This window comes from Dermacentor variabilis, chromosome 4 (assembly GCF_050947875.1).
Source record: "Dermacentor variabilis isolate Ectoservices chromosome 4, ASM5094787v1, whole genome shotgun sequence".
Classification (NCBI taxonomy): domain Eukaryota; kingdom Metazoa; phylum Arthropoda; class Arachnida; order Ixodida; family Ixodidae; genus Dermacentor; species Dermacentor variabilis.
The window spans coordinates 5,401,655-5,420,555 of NC_134571.1; the positions used below are offsets into that span (position 1 = coordinate 5,401,655).

General features: G+C 47.4%; 1 protein-coding gene across 2 annotated transcripts in view; it reads right to left on the minus strand.

The window, feature by feature from the left end:
- The window catches only part of ds (dachsous cadherin-related 1), a 210,053-nt gene that overhangs the window by 68,572 nt on the left and 122,580 nt on the right, over positions 1-18,901 (minus strand). For both annotated transcript variants that reach the window (XM_075688004.1, XM_075688005.1), the window contains exons 15-16: positions 11,599-11,925; positions 2,742-3,114 (exon numbers count right to left, since the gene is read on the minus strand). In XM_075688004.1, the coding sequence (XP_075544119.1) occupies positions 2,742-3,114; positions 11,599-11,925 (700 nt within the window). The remainder of the gene's footprint in view (positions 1-2,741; positions 3,115-11,598; positions 11,926-18,901) is intronic.

Consider the following 18,901-nt stretch of genomic DNA (forward strand, 5'->3'; position numbering starts at 1 on the left):
GAGGGCAACGACCTCCGGGAACATCAAAAGACAGCTGTCCAGCGCCATATCGAGGCTGGTTCGGGGATCGCGTCAGCATAATCGAAACAGCCAAGAGAAATTCAGGGGCCCTTTCGCCACCACGGACCCGGCACGTCCGACAAGGCAGGTGACGCCGCCGAGAAGCAAGGTGGCCCGGACCCAGCAGCCTTCTTGCCTCCTACTACATCCTATTACTGTCAAGCTGCTCCGTACCACCATTCGATGTTCCGGCCTGGCTCGCGACTACCCACACGGCAACCACGGCAATCTGCAGCTAGAGCTGCTCCCTCACCAACATGGACTCAAACCGTGTTGCTGTCGGAGTAGCATGTCCCTCTCAGGAAAGCCTCAAGTGACGGCGGCCTCTTAGCGGCTAAAGGGTTATTTTAAGGAGGGGGGGATGTGGGGATCGCACGCGCATCCCGATATCTCCGGAGCGGCCACGCGGTTATCACGCGATAATCACGTGCTCGCTCGCGGAGAGTAGCTGGGAGAGGGCACGTGAGCCGTTGCCGCTGCTCTTCGCGCCTGGCCGCAACGCCGCAGCCCAAGGCACCCCGTTCCCTCCTTTCCTTTTCTTGGAACCGGGGAGACTTCCTCTCCACCGCTCGGGGAGAAGCGCTATTCCCCCGATGCACCGTTGTCTTTCGGTTGAGGAGCTTGCGACTGGCCGCATCTCAATTCAGCCGCTGAGACCGCCGCACGCCGTCCCCCTGTTGCGCCCGGCCTTTGTGTGCGACTGACCGCCCCAGGGCCCGAGCGCGGATCCACTCTGGGTGAGCTGAACTCTTATCAGCCTCTTTTGTGGTTCCCACACTGTGCGGTTTATTTCACCCCAGACGTGCGGAATGCTCCGCCGCTGTGGTTTTGTTTTGTGTTGTATTTGTATGTGTTGTTGCTGTTGTTGTCCAGTTGGTATATTTGTACACCAAGGTGAATAAACACCTTAGGTCGAGACTCACCCTGTCCCCACTGGCCTGAACCCGCCGTGGTCGCAACTCACTGCGAACCGCGGGTTAGGGGTCACAGCTCTGACTGCTAGGGCTGCTGCGAAAGTGCTAGTGAGCGACTGCCGCTCCGCCGGTGCTGTGCGATCCAGAGAAGGGTCAGGTGCGCACGCGCGAGCCTGAGTAATACCCCTATAACCTCGAAACGCTTGTTTCGTGCGAAGAAGAGACTTATTTTAAGAGAAAATGCGTTCTGAAGCATCCGCGTAGCTCTAGCGCAGTTCAAATCACCCGCCCTCCGATCGAGGAGTATTGACGTCATGGTCTCATACTGACGTTGCGCCGTCAGTGAGTAAAATGGCTCCCGCAGACAGCGCTACGTCTTTTCTGCACAAAACGCAAACGCGCGGCCAGAAACAGCCAAGACAGAGCCGACAGCAGCGTGAAAGCGGAACTTGGTGGCTAGCGGAAGCGAAAGCACACGACGATAAGCTGGTTCTTTATTTTATGACGCCAACTTTGACGCTCGTTGCAATGGATGACCCTGACAATGACACATTAGCTCGCGATGCTGGGCTCGAGTTCAGCGATTTAAGCACTGATGAACGTGACCTGCTGTTGACGGCTCGCGCTGCCGGCGTCATTGCATACTACTACGACGACGGCCTGCTTTGAAAGGCACTTCATGCGACTTCAGTAAGTCGGCGATGAACTCGTAATCCTCTGGACGAAAGTGCAGCGAGCACACTACATGATTTTTCGGCTTTCTGCCAGCGCGCTGTGGCAGAGGTATGGCACTTAACCACTTTGAACGGAGAGGTTCACTCGTTGGCACACAGTGATAAGTAACGTTGGATTCGTCGCTGTATCTGCCCTTGGCCAAGTTCTGCTGACTGTTCGCGCATCCCATGACATCACATGGGCGTGGAATTCTCGCTGTTTGTTCCAAAGGCAAGTTTCGTGCAGGACCACCGCAGCACGACGCGATAAAGAAACAACTGAAACTCCAAAGTGCGCGCGGCGCCAAGTCGAGTGCGCAGAGTCGAGCGAAAACGAAACCTTTCGATCCCCCATACTACTCAAGGGTAACGTCAAAATGTTATTTTTTTTTTTAGAATCTAATAGAAGCAAACAAGTAGCATTTTCTTCCATCTTATAATCTAATGAAATTATCTTTTTAATACGAGTAGTTGAGTACTAGTGACATAAATTATGATGAGGAGTGCTTTCGTCATCGGGCTAGTACCGGAATGTCGCTGGGGGGTCTCAAATTGTGTCGTGCATTTACCTAAATTTCTCGGTTACTAAAGCTCTGTTCGCGATTATACTGACGCCTTAGGCGTTCTAGAGCATTGCTTTATCACTTTAACTTGACTTTCTGGTAACCTTTAGTGTCCCTTTAAACCCATCTCTAGGGTCCATCCGTGTCTAACATACAGGCCAGCACATTGTCCCCAGGCATAATTTCGCCAAGCCTGAAGAAAGCTCAACTCAAGATAGTAGAAACAGCAGCCTAGATGTACTGCTCTGCATGCTGAGCTTTCAGATATGTGCTGTCTGTAAAAAAACATATCACAGTGCTGTCTGCTTTGTGTTGTGAAATGGAGCTTTCAGTTGCTCACAGCAAGGACAATAATTGCAGCTGCAGTACAGTGAAAGAGCAGAAGCTGGCAAGTTTCCATCTCAAGACGTTGCTGCCATAACTCCTACACACACATTTCACAGTCCACTTGTGCCCGCTGGATGATGATAAGCAAGTGTGCATGTGCATACCCTGTTGTGGTAAGGACACCCGTGTCACTGTCTATTCGAAACAGGGCCGCTGTCTCGTTGGCCAGCGAGTAGGAGACACGGCCTCCGGGTCCTAGGTCTGGGTCGTGTGCTCGCACAGCCAACACTGTTGTGTTGGGAGCAGCGTCCTCGGCCACGCTGGCGCTGTACACCGCCTGCTCAAAGCGGGGTGGCTCGTCATTCTCATCCACCACTGTCACCACCAGGGTGCAGCTGCCCGTGCGGGCAGGGCTGCCCTGGTCTGTGGCCAGCACAGTGAGCCGGTACTCGGACACCGACTCCCGGTCCAACGGTGCGCTCGTCAGCAGTCGTCCCGTGCGGGGCTCCAGTCGAAACTTGTCCCCGACATTCCCCACTGAAATAATTAGCAGTTGCTGATTACATTAAATGAAACTGAAATACAATGACGAGAAAAATACAAATCTAACATGAAAATAAACAAATGAGTAATGTAGCATGGAACTCTCAAAACTATTGTGCAGCCCTGGAATAAGTAGTAGCCATAGATACGCACTAGTAAATTAATACTATAGAGCACCTCAATGTATTGCACCGCAAAGCCCATTGGCTCACACATGCTTACGAGAAAACAACTGTTAACACATATAGCGATAAAATATTAAACTGCTAATAGGGCAACCCACCAGATTTAGGCATTGCAAACAGACCATTGCAGCACACAGATGATGCGAGAATGATAGTGTCTGCAAAGCCGTGAATAACCAAACATGGACTGCACGGGGCAAATATTGAATGCTTTGGGAGGAATACTGGATATCTTGGTGACACCAGTGGCTCCAACGTCTATCCTGGCAGCACTAGGAAACAGCGAATGTGTCAGACACATTATTTCGCACCCAAAACAACAGCTTACAATACATTTGCACTTATCCAACTTTAATGCACATGTTTAAAAAAGAATTGGTCTGAAAGTTTTCTACGCATTACAATCAGATAAAAAAAATGCATTTGCAGCATTAGCAACAGCCTACTCTCAGGGCCAGCGTCATCACCATTTTCATCACAAGATAATGGCAGAACAAGTTTTCCTGTAGATGAAAAAAAAAAAGACTATAGGGGAGCATCATGCAACTATTTTGAAGTCAACCATAAAAAAAATATAAAGAAAAGGCTTGTACAAAATAGGCCCTCACCACATGATAGGCAAGCAGTAATTCCTAACTGCCGAGTGTGCAGAGAACACAGGGGAGAGAGTACTACTGGAAAGAGAGCAAACAGGTGGCAAGAGCAGATCGCAATGACAGCACGACTACAACGGACCAAACAATGCCTTAACCCTTTCGCTGTCACGGACATACCGGTACGTCATCGCGCTTCCCCCCCCACAGTGTCACTGACGTACCGGTACGTTCTCTATCGTGCGTTCAAAATTTCGCGCCTGAGCGCAAAGCTGGCGCTCCTGCACTGGCCACGCCATCTGTTGAATCTTTCTACAAGTTCGTATTTTCGCCCCGCACTGCGTTGGTACATGTATTGAAGAGTACGGTGCGACTGCCACTCGCCTCTCTCTCTTTGCTGAGTAGCGCGGTGGCTCCGCATTCGCTGGATCATGTGTCGCGCGCGTGTGGTTATGGGTTCAAGGGTTGTTCTGCCATCTCCGCTGGTTTGAAGGTTTTTAGTTTTGTTCTGTTGGTGTGTCTACTACGGCGCGTGAAGTTCAGGGGCATGCGCCATTGCCTCTCCAAAAAGAGTGACTCGATTGCTGCTTTCGCTCTCTCGCCGCACCCTTGCTTCCGGCTTGCAGCAGTAAACGTAAAGCCCCTCGAACTTTGTTTTAGCCTTTTTCCATCTCCCTCTGTCTTCTTGATCACACAACGTCCCATTCCTCTCCTTTGTGCGGGCGACTGAAAGCACATCCTCCCTGCGCGCGGTTACTTTCCGATGGCTGAGCGCTCAGGACCTTCGTCTGCTCATTGGAGCGGTGGCTCCTCCGATTCAAAATACGAGCCAAGCTCGGATTCGGACTCGGACAGCGTCTCATGTGAGGAAGAGGTGAATTCCGCATCGTCAGATTTGGATTTTTGAATGGATGTTATAGTCAGGCTCATGATGATGATGTTTACTAAAAACAGCTGCAGAACACTGAAATGTGCATATTGCACTGACTATGTTATTTGTATACCAATCATAATCAAAAATAAATTGCTATGTTCATTCCCGGTTATGCTCGTTCCCTGAAACCAAGCCGACACTGGGGGTGCGTCATGGCCAGAAAGGTCCGACAGCGAAAGGTTTGAAGGATTTGGCAATCACAGAGGGAAGCATCAGAGGCTTGCCGAAGCGAACTACCTGACGTTATGCTTTCTGTTAGTATTTTTTCTTCCTACATGACGGTGACAACAATGTGCCTTCTTCAGGCTTTAATTATGAAAGTGGATTTAAAAGATAAGTTTATTTTACAGGTTAACCTAGCAGCAACAGAGTCCTGTCACATGATCTTCCAGACACTTTCATGCGTCGCAGGATGAACTAGCAAGGTGTAGGTGTAGGTCTAGGTGTAGGCCACTATCTCATTTGTGATGGTCGTGGAGTTATTCAAGAAATGCTGAATATCAAGCATAATAAACCGCATGGAGGGCAACACACTGTGGACAGAGATAAAAAAGCTGCGAGAGAGTGATGATGATAGATGACATTACATGTAGATTAACTTCCATTCTGTGAAGTCAAGATCTGCAGGTTTCATCTTATTTATGATTGCAAGAATCAGGGGCATTATACATTTCCTGCGGTACGGTAGACTCCCATTAATTCGGGTATTCGATTTTTTGGTTAATTCAATCCCGATCAAACATCCCAGTTTGTGCCTACATTTCTATGGGCCTAACCTTTTGTTATTTCAATCTTAAAAATGGCAGAGCTTAGGAGACAGGGCATGCATTGATTGCATATCACCTCCTGTTGAAAACACCTATTTTTAGTCTGTCCTTCAAGGATTTTCAAGCAATAGCCATAGCTCACCAATGTCTGATTACGGTATTTACCCGATTCTAACTTGCGCCTTTCTTTTTTCCAAGAAAATTGGACCAAAAATTGCCTGTGCAATTCAATAGGACATAAAACCAAAGCAGCTTTCGCGGCGTTTGTATGCTTTACCGCATAGCAGGGATGTCTTGCAGCAAAGGTGACATTTAGAAAACCAGCTGTCACTGTGCAACACGTACTATTTTTTGCTAAAAAATCTGGTGCGCGATATATTCCTACTTGTTTTGGATGTCATTTCTACATTACCTTTCTGCTTTGGGCACATAGAAAGTGGGTGTGCGCTTATATAAACTATATATAAGGGTTGGTTATATTCCACACATTTCTCGATCACCGGATTGATAGCGTGAATATTGTCTATTGTTGAGTAGCCTTTATGAAATCCTGCCTGGTCCTTTAGTTGACAGAAGTCTAAGGTGTTCTTGATTCTATTTGCGATGACCTTAGTAAATACTTTGTAGGCAACGGGCAGTAAATTGATCGGTCTATAATTTTTCGTCTTTGGCGTCCCCTTTCTTATGGGTTAGGATTACATTGGCGTTCTTCCAAGATTCCGGTACGCTCGAGGTCATGAGGCATTGCGTATACAAGGTGGCCAGTTTTTCTAGAACAATCTGCCCACTATCATTCAACAAATCTGCTGTTACCTAATCCTCCCCAGCTGCCTCCCCCCTTTGCATAGCTCCCAAGGCTTTCTTTACTTCTTCCGGCACTACATGTGGGATGTCAAATTCCTCTAGACTATTCTCTCTTCCATTATCGTCATGGTTGCCACTGGTACTGTATAAATATCTATAAAACTCCTCAGCCACTTGAACTATCTCATCCATATTAGTATAATGATATTGCCTATTTCTAGTTTCTTCTTCACTGCTTTTAGGGTTCGTCCATTCCTGAGAACATGTTCAATTCTATCCATATTATACTTCCTTATGTCAGCTGTCTTACGCTTGTTGGTTAACTAGGAAAGTTCTGCCAGTTCTATTCTAGCTGTAGAGTTAGAGGCTTTCATGCACTGGCATTACATAATCAGATCTTTCGTCTCCTGCGACAGCTTAGTGGTATCCTGTCTAACGAAGTTACCGCCGACTTCTATTGCACACTCCTTAATAATGCCCATAAGATTGTCGTTCAATGCTTCAACACTAAGGTCCTTTTCCTGGGTTAAAACCAAATATTTGTTCTGTGCCTTGATCCGGAATTCCTCTACTGCATTTTCCCTCTTACTGCTAACTCATTGATTGGCTTCTTATGTACCAGTTTCTTCTGTTCTCTCCTCAAGACTAGGCTAATTCGAGTTTTACCATCATAGGGTCACTGCAGCGCACCTTGCCGAGCACGTCCACATCTTGTATGATGCCAGGGTTAGTGCAGAGTATGAAGTCTATTTCATTTCTAGTCTCGCCATTCAGGCTTTTCCACGTCAACTTTTGGCTATCCTGCTTGCGGAAGAAGGTATTCATTATGCGCATTCTACTCCGTTCTGCAACCTCTACTAATAACTCTCCCCTGCTATTCCTAGAACCTATGCCATATTCCCCCACTGACTTGTCTCCAGCCTGCTTCTTGCCTACCTTAGCATTGAAGTCGCCCATCAGTATATTGTATTTTGTTTTGCCTTTACCCATCGCCGATTCCACGTCTTCATAGAAGCTTTCGACTTTCTGGTCATCATGACTGGATGTAGGGGCGTAGGCCTGTACAACCCACAATTTGTACCTCTTATTAAGTTACACAACAAGACCTGCCACCCTCTCATTAATGCTATAGAATTCCTGTATGTTACCAGCTATATTCTTATTAATCAGGAATCCGACTCCTAGTTTTCGTCTCTCCGCTAAGCCCCGGTAGCACAGGATGTGCTCGCTTTTTAGCACTGTATATGCTTCTTTTGTCCTCCTAACTACACTGAGCCCTATTATATCCCATTTACTGCCCTCTAATTCCTCCAATAGCACTGCTAGACTCGCCTCACTAGATAACGTTCTAGCGTTAAACGTTGTGGGGCTGCGTGACTCTCACGCCTCCCCTGAGATCTAGTTTTCCCGCATAGCTCATCTCCTGCAATCCCGCTTCGCCGCGTGGCCTGCGTGACGCCTGCGGCGGTCGATGTGGATGGGGCGCAGTGCGAGAGATGGCGCGAGTGTTGCGCTGCTAATTAGCTGCTAACGCCGCCGACAGGCGAGGTCACTTGGGCGCTGGGAGACAGGCGCTTCGGCTTCCCCGGCGGGTCGGCGAACGGAGCGGACATTCCGCGCGCGCGGCGACCGATGCTTCTGCGAGACCGCCTCGCGTGGCCGCCTTCGAATGCGCCACGATTCGCGTGACCATACACGCGAAGGACCAGGCGTTGGGATCCAGCATGGGGCGAACATATTTGCTCGCTTCCGGTCGCGGTGAGTCAGACTTCTAGATTTGTCGCGCGCCCATCGGCATGTTTTGTGGATAGCAACTCGGCTAGCAGGCACTGATCTATGAAAGGTGCAATAAATGCCCTTGTGATTGTTTGCACTAGTGTGTTGTCGTTCCTTTGTCCCAAGAGCACGGGTGTGAGAGACCCCACAACGTTGCCAGGTTCAGATTCCAATGGCGGCCTGTCCGGACTCAGGGATTCTTAGCACCCTCTGCTGCGTCACAGGCCTGACTGCCGCCGTGGTCAGTTGCTTCGCAGCTGCTGGGGACTGAGCGCTGGGGTTTGATTGTTGTATTCATATGGGAGGTTGTGGCCAAATACTGCACCAGGGTGGCCAATCCTGCTCTGGTGAGGGAGTGCGTTACCGGTTCTGGTCACTGGGATCAGGCCGCACTCCAGGCCTGTTTATGTAATTTTATCAACACGCGGAATTTTTTTTTTTTTCCGGTGGAAAACTACGCGGCACCAGGATTTGAACCTTGGCCCTCTTGCTTGCGAGGCGGATGCTCTACCTGTAAGCCACCGCTGCCACTACTGCCAAATGAATCGGCAATCTGTTTTGGAATTTGTTTCTGTGTATTGTTTAATTTGGCCCAACGGATAATTCGATCAATTTTGTCGGTCCCATCAGTGTCAAATAAATGGGAGTTGACTGTATAAAATTGCGTGTGCCTTAGATTTGGGTGCGCACTGTTTTCTACTATGAATCCTCAGAAAGTGGTAGTTCCTTAAGTTTGGGAGTGCGCTAGAATTAGGCAAATACTGCCAATCAAAGCAGCAGTGTGGTGGATTTTATCTATTTCATTAGCCTCATCAGAGCTGGAACTCGACCGTATACTATCTTTTCATACTGAGTGCATCAGTAAGGTAGCCAGCAACAAATCGTCTATTATTATGTAGTTGTAAGGTGTGACTCACAGTCAGAGTGAATCTCACGCTGCTTTCTGCCATGTTTGTCACATGATATGCCTCACATTGAATTAAAATTAAATGGCTGTCCACCACAACTGTTGTCGTGGCCTTAGAAAAAAAAAATTCAGTGTGATCAGATACAGCACAAAACATACTACAAAAAAAGACAAGTAAATTTCTGTGCTCTGCCGTGAGGTGAATGAGCCTAACACTGATGGTGGGTCCACTTCACTTCGGCATTTTTAAAAGAAGCACACACTGCATCCCTGGGGACTGTTGCTTCAATTGGTGCGTTCCGCTGTGAAACAAACAAGCATACGTTCGAGCATGCTTGACGTTTGCAACCAAAAGCACTGTGCATCTCTGGAGAACCTCTAAACCTGCACTCACATGTCATATGTGCTGTCAATAGGAAACACATAACTTCCACAATACTGCAGGAACAGTCAATGGGTTCCACCACCCATAATGTGTGGAGGGCAACACCATCTGGTGGTTTTGTAGGGTACCGTAATTGAATTGTCCTCTCTCATTGGTGGAAACACTTGCGACACCACGTGTGCTTCCTTTAATGAGAGCACCGTCTCTCCTAAGTGCCAAAGTTCTCCTGTGTGGATGCCGTCAACGATGCGAAATTAGGCAGCGAGCTAAGAAAAGCATAAAGCACTGCTGCCTGGCTCTTGTGGCTCCAACCATTTCTTTGAGTGATGGCCAATGCTATTCCTTTCCACTGCATTTTGGTTGTATGCTAGTGCCCCTTTTGCATCACACAACTGCAGCACTCCCCATACGCCAGGCACTGAGGCTTGTTGGCCAAAGGCATTTGAAGTCTGAGACACAAAGGGGCCGGCAGACAAGAGGAAAGTGCATGCATACCCAGTGAGTGCTGATCCCGGAGAGAAGACCCGCGCTCCCATTGTGAGCAGACGACAGTGGCTATCCTCGTAATGCGAGCACCCTCACCGCAAGGGAAGAGGCGTAGGGACGACAGAACAGGTGAATGCCCGCGCAATGATGCCGGCGCATACCTCAGTCCCCACAGCACTTACACTAATATATTGCATATTTGACTCACGCTAACTTGGAATATTGAGTAATTCCCACTAGCTGTCTGTCCTCACCAACCTATGCCCACTTTTTAGCACTGTATATGCTTCATTCGTCCTCCGGACTTAACTGAGCCCTATTATATTCCATTTAATGCCTGCTTATTCCTCCAATAGCACTGCTAGACTCTCCTCACTAGAGAACATTCTAGTGTTAAATGTTGCCAGGTTCAGGTTCAGATTTGATGCCTTATTATAAGGCATCAAATTTCCATAAACTCAGAGGCATTTGACCCTGTGCAAGCCATTACTCATCACATTTTCTGTCAAGCAATAAGCTCAGGATAGGGTGTGGCACTGCAAAAACAACAAATGAGCAAGACAAAAGCTGCGCTCAAATCCAATTAAAACCGTTTGACATGACAGTTGCTTAGAAAAGAACAGGAAGAACATTATCTTTAGTTTTTCCTATGTTTTGTGCCAGATGCAAGCAGGACTTCTGCCACACAACTTGTGCAGCAAACCCCTTCTGTTGCTTTCCTTCAGTGTGAGGCATCTGACCATCTCATCGTTGTCGAAGTACAGCATTTGCAAGAATATAGCACTACCACCAATATTGCACAGAAATAGCATAGATCTTGTCTCTGACAAACAACAATGTTATTGACATTTCAGTGCCCATATGCTCACAGAACAGATATGTCTTTTTTCTCTTTTGTGAACAAGGTTCCCCTACGGTCACTGAAACATTAATTTCGTCGCTTGTTGGTCAGAATGTCAATTTGGCGGGTTCTCGTGCCATTTGTAGGCGTCCATTGGTCTCCTTTTGCAGCTTTGAGCAACTCATCACAGGACTAGCTTTGGATTTACATGACGGGCACGAAAATGTCACGCAACTAGTGCGCTGACCACCCAGCATTGGTGCAGAAATAGGATAGATGAGAAGGATGGAGGGGGAGAGGGAGGATTGTACTACAAGTCCTAGGCCTCGTTTGACCGTGTATTGCGGCAACGCATCGGCCAGTGTTCAATTTTGAAATGTTGTAACAGGCATGGGATATGCTGCAAGGAGGTGCGACATGGGCATGTGATGGCGAGCTGGCATAGTTGCCTAGTGAGGCTGCATGGAGAGGCATCACTGCCGAGAATTGGCTCATTGGACCTATGCTCCCAGAGAGAGCATTGTTATTGCAGTTGGATTCTTTTGTGCAGTCGCTACCATCCCCTTTCTTGTGCTATAGGTACACCCTCGTGGTTTGCAACCTTGTGCCCCTTGCAACTCAGAGGCTGGCTTTTCCGAATTGCTTGGGCATCCAATGGCTAAGCGCACCTTGTGCACTAAATTTCAGCAGCAGCACGAAATCGCCACGAAATTCAGCATAAAACCAGACACATATGTTTAGATTATATATATTTTATATACATATTTTGAGACATACTCTTAGTCAGTTGGTCAGCTCACCTGCGATGGAGTAGAGAAGACGAGCATTGGGGCCTTCATCGCGGTCCCAGGCCACCAGGGTGTGCACCTCTTGAGGTCCATTCTCAGGGACAGACACGCCTCGGCACGAGTCATCAAACTCGGGGCTCTGGTCATTGGCATCCAGGAGCCGCACTAACACCAGGCAGCTGTCCTCCTGATTTTGCCCGTCTGTCACAAACACAACAAACTCGTGCTGCGCCTGTGCCTCTCGGTCGAGCAGTGCCAAGGTGTGCACCACGCCAGTGTGTGTGTCCACCCCAAGAAGGCCACCGCCAGCAGGAAGGCTGTATGACAGGTTTCCTCCTCCTGTGTGCGTCAAAACCAGGTGCAAGAAAAAGCCTTCAAGTTACACTGTTGACACATGGGCTTGATTGGATCTTGGCACAAAAGATGCAACAACGCACGAACAAAAATATACAAATGGCATTTATTGCTTCTCCTATATTATGATGCAGGCTAGCTGGAATACAAGGGATGGATCATTGATGAAGCTGTGCTGCAGAACAGGTGGTACTATAAGAATGTGCTGAGCTTCTGAGGCCTAGGTGCGGTCCCAATGCACATGCGAGAAGTCTTGTTTGTCCATGCTGCACTCCAAAGCCAAATGGGAAGCTTACAATCACCAAAATACTCGCATCCTCTCTCATTGTGGCTGAATAACTATGGTACTGACCCCCACCACTGTGTGTGTGGTGAAGAAAAACTGACCACCAAGTGATGCAACAGTCGTGCAAGGAATACAGACATCAGGGAACACAAGAGAGTCGAGTGTCCCCACAAGATACAGTAGCAATGCACTGCTACACTTAGTCAGTCAACATTTAACCCCGCATTGTTAAACGATGCTTGACTTGAAGGTCTCTAACAAGTCGAGCAAGTCATCCCTCGGCTGAAGAAGACGCTATGCTTCACAAGAATTGTTGTGGGGTGTCGATAGCACAGCAACCGCTTCTGCTGAGGAGGGACACCGCTGCCATTCACTTCCTTGAGTCGAGGAACTGGAGGAACATTCTACAATAATGGGGTAAATAACAATTCTGCCCTTCCCTCTCCAAATCAAATCATCTGTTTAAGAACTTGATGTTAAAGTGATCTCAGTATTTTGTTATAGTTGCGTACACATAATTACTGCATTTATTTAAGCTTGCCTGCCTGGGGTCAGGCTGGAGGCTGCTTTAAGTACCTACTTTTAAAGGGCCCCTCACCAGACCACATAGCAAACTTTGGTTATACACTTGAAGTTGTTACGTGTCCTCTAGGGAGCATTCTGCCACAAAAATGTTTCATATTGGCTCATTAATAGCCGAGATAGAAATATTTCAGTGCTGCAAACCCATGATTTCAGAGGTGAGCACCACTGTTAAGCGAGACACTCTTTCCACTTGCCCCATCTAGCCTCTGCAAGCGAAATTCCTTCTCTGCGTTCTCCCATGCCGGACCTCGAAGATTGCATGACGCATACGTCATGGGCCCCACCCCACCTTCACTTTTTTTTCCTCACTTTTTTGCTGCACGGCGCACTTTCGCTGACGGTGTCGCGTGCGAGCTGTCGTGATTGTCTCGTTTCGTTCAGTGCATGATTGTGCACACTGTGCATGAGGATACCTGACTACCGGTATAAGTCGGTGCTACACAAACACTGAGGCAGACAAAAGCCGACATGACATTAATTGAAGAAAGCTCTTCCATTCATATCTTTAAAAAGAAGATGCATGTCTACCGTTTAAAAATCCAAAGCTAACTTTACACCACTTTCAATTCCTTTCTTTATGTTATGTAACTTGCATATGCTACACTTGTCTGTTTCTTTTTTTCTTAGCTATAGCTGTGTATAAGGTATTCATTTTGTTTGTTTTCATGTGCAAACCACCTCAATATACATATACACATTGTGTATAATGGCATGACTTCTTGAAAAAATCGCAATGTGTATTCTTTTCCAACCTATGTCCATATTTAGGTATGACTGGTTATTCATATGTGTGTAAGCAGGTGATCAGCGTACCGTCAGGCTTTCTGCGCCTTTACGCCAATTCCCTAGGCAACTATGTATGTATACTGCTTGTCTGAAATAAATATATTTCGGGTTTCACGGATCACTGAGCATGATCCCACACTGAAACATGGTAGAAAATGACATAGTTTCGGTGTATGTGCACGGGACTACATGATGTAGGAACAAGCAGACAAAACAGAAGTTTATCTCTCATGCTGCAGTGCGAAGTAAAACAAAAACACGCAGACATTAAGTTTGTGTGTTTTATTATTTCTCTAAGCTTTAATTTGTCTATTCATGCAACATATTACACAAATAACAGATGCTGCTTTGAATAATTCTCGAAGTCACATGTCACCATGAGCAACGTCACAGCACAAACACATGTACGTAGGCGCACTAGCACATGTACATCATCCTCTGGCTTGGAGCATGCCAGCCCCGAGGAGAAGGGAAAATGGTATACGATTTGAAATTTCAGATCTTTCCGCGGTGCATAATGATGCAATACTTTGCAAACGCAATCTTTACTCAAAAAAGAGATTGCTTTTCTGATGCGATAGAGAGGTCGTGAAGTCACAGTGGTGCTATTCTTGCTTCTATCTATATATATCCTGTTTCTTTAAAAAATACACATTTACTTGGAAGTTAGCGCCTGTCCGTCGTACATGTTCTTTTAGTCCGCGTTTTTGCAGCGCTCTTTTCTTCAAGTATGTTAAACCAACTCGCCCACATCAAGCTTCTGCTGAAAATAGGCTTCGCACCCACGCAATTCTCTTGAGAGCGAGTAGAAGGCATTCTGCGAAAGTCTAGCATGATCTGGCTGAGGGCCTGCGTTGTGGCCACTTCTGTGTATGTCGCATACTATAGGATCAGCCGAGGCCAAGTTGCTTTGGAAATGCGCAGTTGCTCACGCATTTGTGCTCTTGAAGTACAGGAAATATTGCCCAGGAATGGGGGAATGCTTGAAAATCAGATGTTTTCTTCATAATTTATAGTATGGCTTGGAATGAGTCGGGTATTTTCGACAGCATGCATGTAAAAGCGAATTGTTTTTGTTTGTAATGCTGCCCATTCACCACTTTCGCACATTTCCCCTCCACATGCAGTATTCCTATAAGGTCTAAATACCAAAATGACACATGCTTGCAATTTACTTTATTCAGCTGATGCCATCCGGTGAAGCTTCGTACGGGAACTAATGCTGCTTACCTGATGCCGCAACATTGTATGAATGCGCAAAAAGCCCGGAACGATCCTCTATATACAGCGAAATAAACATTTCATTTACAAGGCGTCTTGTGTCTACTTTATGAAATTTCACAGGGCACAAATTCGATGGAGGCTTGTACAGATCTTTTGCAATCATTTTAATTAAATAAATGATTTCGCACTAAGCTGCGCGCAACTGAGCAGCAGAAGCAAATAAAAAAATAATGCGCCAATTAGCGCAGCCAACGTAGCACGTGCCAGCTAGTATTCAAAACGCGCACCCGAAACCAGAAGATGTTAACTAGGGTGGTTGCTTGGGCTAGTTGGTAATTCATGATAAAAAATAACGTACAGCGCGAAGGACAAGGTCAGCGATAGACGTAAGTCGTCTATCGCTGTCCTTGTCCTTCGCGCTGTACGTTATTTTTGATCAGAAGATGTTAACCTCATCCGCTTGGTGAGCTGCAGTCAATTCAGCCCCTGGTCCTTATGGGAGTGTTCACTCTTGTTGAATGCTTTTCTCTATAACCATGGCATGAGAAAAAAATAAAAATCTTCTAGAACAGTTCTGCAGCCTAAAATTAGTTTAATACATTGCATTAGTCAAAATGTGCACATGGGCGTACGCTCTTGATTTCAGCTGGAATGCCTAGGCTGGAAAAAAAAATATTGCAGCACCTTTGGTTCCAAAACTTTTGCTCGCAACTGTACATCTATTTATGTGCATGAGTGACATGTAGTAAGGCATGCAGAAATTAGTTTTTTTAGACGCGGAACGGATGGCGAATGGAGAAATTCCCCGAGCACAATAAACTTAGTTTCCAGATAGAAGGAGTTTCGTTTGTCATAACAGGAGGCGGTTAGCTTATCAGCAGAGGAGTAGCATTTGATGCACCTTACAATCTTGAGTTGCGTGCGATACCTTGCTAATATTGCTGCTTATGTACAGGTGCTTGTCTTTATTACATGTGTTAAGTATACGCTGCCAGAAAAAGGTTGGTGTCACCGATCTCAAGGGCATGCACTCCCGAGATGGAAATGAGGGGTGCACAACGGCACCAGAGACGTGATTTAATTACACAGAAAAATCCCCAGAACAAAAACTAACAGCAGTCGATAACCATGAAAATATGTGAAAACCTTACAAGATGCTCCAAACAAACCACAAACAAAGCTAACAATTAATTGCAGAGTTCTTGCCAATCATGTGAATTCTAGTCCTCGCTTGTCACAGCAGTCTGACCACCTTAGCCTCCCCGGCTGTGTCACTACACGAAGGCAATGTTCTTACTTTCTGTGACCGGCTTGTGTTGCCTCATAGTCTGAGCTTGATCGCATCTCATCCATGGCTAGTACTCCCAATGATCCTGTAGACGCCGTCGCCTGTGTATCAGCCAGACAATGCTCCTGTCTCCGATGCCTGTGTCCCGGTCGTCGCCCAAGATGTGGCAGCAAGGCCTAGGAGGTTAGGCCTGGCGACGATGAGGTGCCCCGGGGACGTATCTTACGTGACGTTGCTGGCTTGCCTTTGAAGGGGGATTGCTCCTGGAGTGCCTGGAACTACCGTGGGAGGCTGCGGCAAATCCGAGAAGCCTCGCTCAAACATCGCAGAGATCGATGGCCATGCCTCAGAATTCCAGCATCACGGCCTCTATAACTGAACACCCTCTGCTCCTGACATCAGAACGGTGCTGGCGAGACCATCTTCTTCAGCCAGAGCCATGCAGACAATGCCAGCTCAGCACTGCTTTCCTCCCTATCATGGCTCGAGTTACACACCTCGAGCCTCCAGAACTTTCTCCTCAGGCGCTTGTGCCGTTTCGAATGCTTTCCTCTTGTCGTCGTCGTTTCGTGCCACATGTCTCTTACACGTGGCAGTTGGAAAGCAGAATTGTCGTGCTCGACCACTCATTTGCACTGTACAGCATCAGCATCGTGGGCGCTAGCTACACATGTATTTCAAGGCCGGTGCAGGGCAATATTTTTTCGCATTATCCTTGGCATAGGAATTTGAGCGGGCAGCTCATTTACATTCACTAACGAGCAAGCAGTACAGGTTAAGTGGAGCAAATGATGGACCGCAGCAATTATAGTAAACGAAGCACCGTGCATGAAGAGAGACGCGATCGCAAGATACACTGGCACATACACAGTGAAGTCCCTGTTAAGTGCAGCAGTTTGTCACAAAACTCAGAGTGTGTATCTAAGCTACATTTACTGATGGCCAAGCAGTACATGCCAGTTGCGGCAAACGACGCATCACAGCAGAGCAGACGACACGTGGCGCATGACGAAAGATGCGACTGCAGCACCGGTAGTCCCGATGATAGCCGCTGTGGCCATACCAGCCAGTGGGCGCGCATAGGGAGCTGTGAAACTGAAGTACATCTAAGAACCTTGGAGCGCGTGCCATCCTCCTGTTTCGGAGGCCATGCCCCCTCTCCCTTAGCTGACAAAATGCTCTACGGGACGGCACTTTCTTTTTCAGTCAGCACTGTCATCACTTAATGTGGGATCAGTTTCTTTCTTCTTTTTTTTTTTTTAAAGTTTTGGTTGCTATTTTGCATGTGGTGTGTCCACAGAGCAAGTGCGTCTCGGAGACGGCGCACCTTTGTGTGTGCTTGTGCAGCTTCGCATTTGTGTGATTGGTGCCAGGACCGGTGCCTTCATGAGAACCAAGTGGTGCACAGTAACGTGGCTTGTTTCTTCGATCTCCATGACAATCTCTGCCAATAGAGATTGTCAACAGAGATTGTCAATGTGGTGACACTCTTGTCCACTGTATACGGAAACGACGTCACTCTTGCACAAATCTCAGCGAACCTTGGGAGGTATTCTGTAAGAGTCTACTTAGTGGACATGTCCATTTTGTCTGCTGCTGCTGCTGAAGTGCTGATTGGCTGTGGCACCTCGCTGCTGTGGAATCGCAGCCTGGCCCAGCCAAATAGAACTTCAACAGCAGACGAAATGGACACATACACTATGTGGACTCTTACAGAATATTTCCCTTGATTGCTTCCAAGTGTAGTATGAGGCAGGGCATTTTCAGACTATTTTTTAAGCCAGTCTAAGCCTAATAAATTTTATTTTTTTGGTGAACGAGTTCTTGAGACTGTTCAATTTTTCGGACTATTTATTGGTCCCCATGAGGTCTGAAAAATCAGTTGGTGACTGTGCAGATGTCAATACCGGGGCAAATATACTGCTGTAATAATAATAATAATAATAATAATAATAATAATAATAATAATAATAATAATAATAATAATAATAATGCGGAACGAGGTAGAGCTCGAATGAGCAAAGCTGGGCCAGAGACATCCCGCGTGGCAGCACTTGGGGCGTCAAGCCAAAATTGACCACTGGCAGGCAGACGCAATTAGCCGTAATAGATAAAACGGCATGAGGTACCGTGATCCCGTGTGGAAGGAGGACGTCTTGTAAAGGAGCTGCGATATAGTGACCGTCGGGCACTGGTGGGGATGAAACTAGGTCAACGTAAGTCAGTGCCGTAGGTGGCAAGCGAACGAAGTCGACGGAACTGAGGCGACTGGGGTGTGGTTCAGCGGGATCCAGAACAGGCAGGTCAAGGCGGAGAGTACTGGCGGAACAATCAATGAGAGCAGAATGTGCGGAGAGGAAGTCTAAGCCGAGGATGATGTCGTGGGGACAGTGGGCGATGACTGTGAATAGCACGATTGTTGAGCGATCGGCGAAGGAGACGCGGGCGGCACACATACCAAGCACGGGGGCTGTTCCGCTCCTTTCGCGATACACAGGGCCCTACCGCGTGCTGCGCCAGGTGACGCCTGTGACGTACGAAATTGCCCCTGTGAGCTCAACCTCGTCATCTACTGTAGCATCTAGTGATGTCGTGCACGTCAGTAGGCTCAAGGCCTACTACACTGCTTCCGAGTCCGGCCTTTAGTCGCTCCGGGACGGTGCTTTTGCCGCCGGGGGTAGTGCTACGGAATAGTATTACCGATGACGAAGAGGCTAGCAGTAAGAAGACGACGACGTCGATTAGAGGCTAGCGCGGGCTGTTGCCTCTTGGCCAAGCGCGGCGTATTACGT